Below are 6588 nucleotides of genomic sequence, written 5' to 3'. Positions count from 1 at the left end.
GGGGGGGGGGCAGGTTTGAACCCACCACCTCCAGTATATCGGGCCAGCACCCTACTCCTTGAGCCACAGGTGCCACCCTGATCCAAGACACTTTCAAAGCAAACCTATCCTATTTGAGAGCACCTTTAACTGCTCAACTATTTCATCAAATCCCCTCTCAGCCCTTCCCACAAGAGAGAACCAGGAGATAGACTATACTTCCTTTTGCAAAGGAGTCTCAAAAATTGTCATCTTTTAAGATGTGCATTGCCCAAACACTATGCTACAAAATAGAGAACAAATTATAGCTGGTCTCACTTTTAAAAAAATTTTAAACATCTAAAACATTTTGCAGTCAGATGAAGCCATTCTAGTTGCTCGATGCATCACCCCTCTCCACATCATCATCATCTCTTTTTTCTCTTTAAGCATTGATGAAATGCGGTATGTGGATTATGTCATCTAATGTAATTCTTACAAATAGGTGCTTTAAGTATCCCTACTTCAGAGGTCAGGAAATTAAGAGCAGCTACTCAACCTGTCCAACACATCTGAGAGAGGGACAAGCAATCATCTGCATATAGTGTTCAAGTTCCTCAATTACTCCATCTTGTCTCACATGTGGCTGTTTTTAATTCCTTTTAATTCCTAACTTATCAGTCAATTTTCTTTGGGTATATAGTTTCTTGATACATAACAAATATTTGAAAAATTTCAACAATACACTAATTTTCTTTTATAACCTAAAGATTTTACTATAGTTAACAACAACAAAATGTACTAAGCAGTGTAAAATACATATAATGCAAGTGACTTTTAATGACTGCAAGTGCAATTTTGCTTTAATTATGAGTGGAGAAATTCAGTGACTTAGCAATTCATTAACATAAAGCCCTAAATGAAAAGTCCTATGACTCCACATGGACCTAGTGTGGGATGATTGCCTAACACTTTCCTCTAATATCTTATTATATGGAAAAATTAATTTAGCACTTTTAATAATTCTAATATCTCTTTTCCTTAAGTTTAAAATGTAAAAGAGGCCAGATACTGTGTTTTGCACCCATAATCTTAGCACTTTGGAAGGCCAAGGGAGGAGGATTTCTAGAAGCCGGGAATTCGAGACCGGTCTGGACAAGAGTAAAACCTTGTCTCTACAAAAAATAGAAAAATTAGCCAGGTGTTGTGGCAGGGAAACATAGTCCCCGCTATGCAGGAGGCTAAGATGGCAGGATCTCTTGAGCCCAGGAGTTTGAGGTTGCAGTGAGTTAATGATGATGCCACTGTACTCCAGCCTGGACAACTGAGTAAGACCCTATCTCATCCAAAAAAAGAAAAAAACCCCAAAGTTTTATTTTAAAAATATCTCTAAACCTCTCAGAACAAATGATAAAAGTGTTCCTGGAAATACTAATGATATTTTACTAAATCCCTCCAATATTGACAATGCAAAATATTTTCCATATACTTTCTAATTAAAAAACTATGAAAAATAATTTTTCTTGCAACTAAGATGAGAATACAACTAAGAACAAGTCACTGCCCAATAGCAATGGCACCCTGAATAGTTGGCACCTTTTGGGAACATCACCCAGCTGGTTCTTACTGAAGTTGACAGTAGTGATGATGTTACTCTTCACTGCATCAAAAACTTCATCAGGAATCGATGGGGTTTGTTTATCACTAAATGAAAAATGATTTTAAAAAATGAATCATTCTTAGTAGTCCAGAAAGATATAATTAATACCAATTCATTTATAAAGGCCTTTTAATAGTTAAACAATTTTTCAAGGCAGTTGATTTTCAAGTTTTATAAAACCTGCCACAAAACTCTACCAACCCACAAAATGGTTCCTGTCAGGAATCAGACAACATGCTGTCCTATAACACAGTCCACCACTCCTTCTGGGCACTCAGATACTCAGTGTGAATAAACACAGGACACGTGTACCTAGGCCGTTACTCTAGGACGCCTGTAAATCGTATGGAACATGGACAGCTCATTCTTCTACCTCTGTCATTTTAAAGCTGGTTGTCGCCTCTCTTCTTAAAAATCCATTAAAGTTTGGGGTTATCTGTCATCTTATATAGTTTACTGCAAGATAACAATCATTTTTAGAAGTTCAGTATTATACTGAACTAATCCTACTTTCGTAATTCTCTCTCCTTTAGTGTGTGATGAGATAATGCAATGGACAGAGACCAAACTATTCCCAGCTCCATCATTAAGGATTTTTTGTAATTTACTTTCCTTGAACCTCAGTTTTGTAAATTACCATTTGAAGAGCTGTTCATTGTTACATGTGCCATATCTTTTCAAATGTATATATAAATAAATTTCCCTTTAATTCAAATTTTCAGTAAAACAGAAATTTAATCTTAAATGAAAGTACAGTAATTCCCCATTATCCAGGGGAATACATTCCAAGAATCCCAATAGATGCCTGAAACTGCAGATAGTACTGAGCTCTATATACCACAGAATCTCCATAGTTGACCATCTCCCTACACTGACCACCTCCTTAGGTTGACTTAATTTTCTCTTCTTTTAAATTTCAGATTAATATGAGGGCACATACCATTATTTGCTTTTACAAGGTTAAAGACCAAGTTACAGGGGGTCCGTCACCCAGAGGTGTACAACATCCCCGTGCAATGCACCCAGTGGGTGGGAACTGACTTCCCCTCCTCACCCACTTAAATTTAATTGAGTTTTTCTCTGTTAATAAGCTTTCATTTCACCATGTTTTTTTTGTAACGGCTGTTATTCTGGGTCAAGTACATGGATATATTCTTCCTCACCGGTTTTCCTTTTTCTGAAGGGTTTTTTCCTATTAAGTTTCCTATGTGTTTGACAGTGTTTAAAAACATGAATTACATACCTGTAGTCTAATGTTTTTAATGTGACAATGGCGTGTACATTGACCCTGGATTCACTTGGCAGTGTCATTGCAGTCTCAGTGACAGAGTCACTCTGGCTAGGTCCATCATCTGGCAAAAGAAAATTTATATAAAACTAATATTTACACTGAAAAGTCACTTTAAAATTCTTGTTAATATGTAAAACTAATGTACATGACTTCTAGATATTACTGGAGAAAATGCTTTTAAGTCATATGCTTTATTTCCAATAACTCAAATTTCAGTCTTGAATTTAATACTTAACTGGCAGAAAACAATGTTATTATCGTATGGTTTCAAAACCTTTTAATAATACAAGGTCTCAGATGAAACAATGACAAGAAATCCTTCCTCTTAAGCAAAATTATATGACCCCCTAGAAGAAATTTGGTCACAAAGGAGAAAGATTATTTCCTTCAAATGTCTACCAAATATGCATATGCCTATTTTTTTAGCTTAAGAATCAATGAATCAGATTGAATCACTTAAAATCTGTCAATTTTCATAATCAAGTAAGCTTTTGGTAAATTTTATGTTAAATCAGTTAAGCCTTTTTCTTAATAAACACAGACTTTATTTTTATAGGTGTGTCCCTAACATGCATGCACACTCACTCACTCACACACTATCAGAGACTGTCTAACACTCCCATGCATGGTATTCCAAAAAAATTCCCCCTAAAGAAAAGGCTTTGTGATTGTTTGTGCAGTAAAGACTTGAACAATATAGAAAGAAGTAAAATAAGTCTACTAATTTTCAACAATGTGAAAAAGATGAAATGGCTCCAGAATTCATATATAATAGTAGAAGGCATGCCAAAAGAAAACAAAGAATTAATATTATAGTATCTCTGATATTGCTTCAGCCCAGTAGGCATTCAATAAATATTTGTTAAACATTACTAAGTATACTTCTCTTGTACTGAGCTCATCAGTTATTCATCAATGATTAAACTATCATTTATTTTCCAAGCAAATATGACGTGAATATTTATAATATAGCAAAGATAAATGACAGAATATCAAATAGAAATAAGACATCAAGGGAAATAAATATCAACGCAATGCTTTGGTATTTAGAAGTTCCGTAGCAGTTTGGTTATGTTATTTTAAAGAATATATAATAAATTGCCAAAATGACATTAGCAGAGAGACAGTACTAAACCGGCAACAAAACCCAGTATTATTTTTTAAATATATATGTATACTACCATGATTATATATTGAGTTAGGATATTCTGAACAATTTCCGAAGAGCTCCTTTCAATAATCAGTTCAAGGAGTACATCATGGAGATACACTCCTTTAGAGGGAGATAATTTTCTCTAGGGAGAGGACTGTACGAGTGACATTTATTTTCATCATATACCTTTGCATATTGGTTAATTTTTTTTTTTTTACCATGTGGCACACACTGCTTTAATTTACAAAACCTAAGTAATAAAGAAAATCAAAATTTCAAATTGAAAAGGCCCACTAAGTGCTGAACACAATAAATAAATACAGGGTATCTCAAACGATACCTCTAAAGTTGCCATACATAGGGAAAATTATAGCTAAGTTTATAGAAATTATAGCTAAGTTTATCTTTATATGCAAAATACTCATTATAAAATTTTATCAAGAGGTGGCCAACACATAGAGAGTATTTCATAAAAATACAGTGCTAGGCTAGGCCATGCACAGCCAACAGAGTGGTTCCGCCACAGGTTTGGAGTAGTGTGTTACTCAGCAGTACACTAGTAACAACTAGTTTTTATTCTTAAAGCTTTAGTTCATGCTGCCATGACAGAAATGAAATAAAAGCTAGGCTATATCACAGTCTTAGTGAATTATTAACAATTATTTTCACCTTGGTACATGTTAATACTAAATTACATATCCTGAAAAGTGTGTTTTGCCTTTACTATTTTCGGAATTTAGCAAAGCTATGCATGGACAGGACACCCTCAGATACTTGTTGATATATTTAACCATCAAGATTTGCTCCTTTTTCAAAGTGAAAGTACTAAGTGCTCATTGAATCTCTTTTATATTTTCTAATTGATAGGCTTTAACACAATTCAAAGCAATTACAGACAGAATATCATTTTTGTGAGTTTAAAGATGTTTTTATCACTTCAGTATACCCGTGGTCAGCAGGAATGACCTGCTCTCACTAAGAATGAGAGCCAAACTTGCCAGAGACATTTCCTACAAATATTTACGTTCAAGTACATTTAATTTATGTACTATTAATACTTCATCACTTCTCATGAATTCTTCAAAATATAGCAGAAAATTAAAAAGTACCTTTGATCTTGCTTCGTAAATATTTTAGGACTTCTTGGGTTCCTTTCTAAAAGGGTGAAGACAAAGATGTTCACCAAGACAGATCTTGTAGTTTTATAAATCAATATATGTTTATGTCTGAATTTAAATTTAAAAACAAAGAGCTGAATTCTAAATATACTTACATTTATAATTTCTCTTCTAATGGTTCTTAAAGGATTTCCTTCTAGTGCTAGGAATTTCAAATGAAGGTTTCCCAATGAATAAGGCAGACTACAAAAGATTAAATTGATTTCAAGGAAAACATTAAATACAAGTATAATCTAACCAAATAAATCTAGTATTCCTAGAGTTTAGTTTGCTTCTGTTAGCATATCAAGCTCACTGCCAAGAAAATGAGGTTAATCTTTGTGTATCTGCACGTAATCTCTGTTCAGTCAATATTTAGTGAATTCACGAAAAAACCTCTCAAGTTTTTTACAAATATTTTAATTTATGAATTATTACATACAATAGCATGTAAATATAATTTCTCTTCATTTGATCTTAAAACTTACCTACTAATATCATTGTTGCTTAGGTCAAGCCTTTCCAAAGACTGTAATAGTGTAATTTCATCTGGAACAGATTTTAACTTGTTATCCCTCAGGTCTAGCACAAGAATAGAATTCAGATGCTTCAGGTGCTCTGCCTTTAACACTTCAATCTGGTTTTCACCTATGTGCAATTCCTACAACACCAGAGATCGGGTGATATGTATATTTCTGTATTCAATTTTACACTAGATAATGAACATAAAGTTGTGGGTGCTCTTGATTTCAAATTATTGAAACATGCATCAAAAACTGTATGTTTCTAATCACCGTGGTTTTTAAATTTTTAATTACATTTAAGCTATTTTACAACTTAAGGAAAATACCATTATCTGATGAAATATTTGTCAATCTTATTAAAGAAAAACTTTTTCAGTTCTTATTATCACTGTCACCATTCTCTTTAAAAGAAACTCTTTTAACACTGACTCATAAAGGTATATATACATATATAAAGGAAAGCAAAACATGTCAATGTTAGAAGATAATATTAATGTTATATACTTAAAGCCAAAAGAAAGTAAATTAATTTTAAACAGATTTGATTCTGATCAGGTAAATGTGAAAGGTGGCCACTTACAGAATCAGGTAAATATTCCTATATTCCTTCCTACAGTATGGCCCCAACTTACCGTTCCAGCCTCGTATCTACTACTTCTCTAGTTATAAACTACTCACCAGATGAATGGGAAAATCTCTGGTTTTGTTTTTTTTTGTGCAGCTTTTTGGCCATAGCTGGGTTTGAATCTGCCACCTCTGGTATAGGGGGCTGGCGCCCTACCCCTTGAGCCACAGGCACCGCCTGACAAATCTCTATTTTCAAAAATTCTTTTAAATGTTTTATT

The 6588-nt window shown here is 33.7% G+C and overlaps 1 protein-coding gene across 1 annotated transcript in view; it reads right to left on the bottom strand.

Annotated features, from left to right (window-relative positions):
* Positions 1 to 6588, bottom strand: part of LRRC40 (leucine rich repeat containing 40) — a 27874-nt gene that overhangs the window by 10275 nt on the left and 11011 nt on the right. Inside the window, 5 exon segments of the mRNA XM_023509887.1 lie at positions 1555 to 1662; positions 2862 to 2970; positions 5172 to 5217; positions 5336 to 5423; positions 5708 to 5880. Of these exon segments, the coding sequence (XP_023365655.1) occupies positions 1555 to 1662; positions 2862 to 2970; positions 5172 to 5217; positions 5336 to 5423; positions 5708 to 5880 (524 nt within the window).

Source organism: Otolemur garnettii, unplaced genomic scaffold, assembly GCF_000181295.1.
Source record: "Otolemur garnettii isolate 467f Iridium unplaced genomic scaffold, OtoGar3 scaffold00010, whole genome shotgun sequence".
In the NCBI taxonomy this organism is placed as follows: Eukaryota; Metazoa; Chordata; class Mammalia; order Primates; family Galagidae; genus Otolemur; species Otolemur garnettii.
This window is presented reverse-complemented; position numbering and strand designations above follow the sequence as displayed.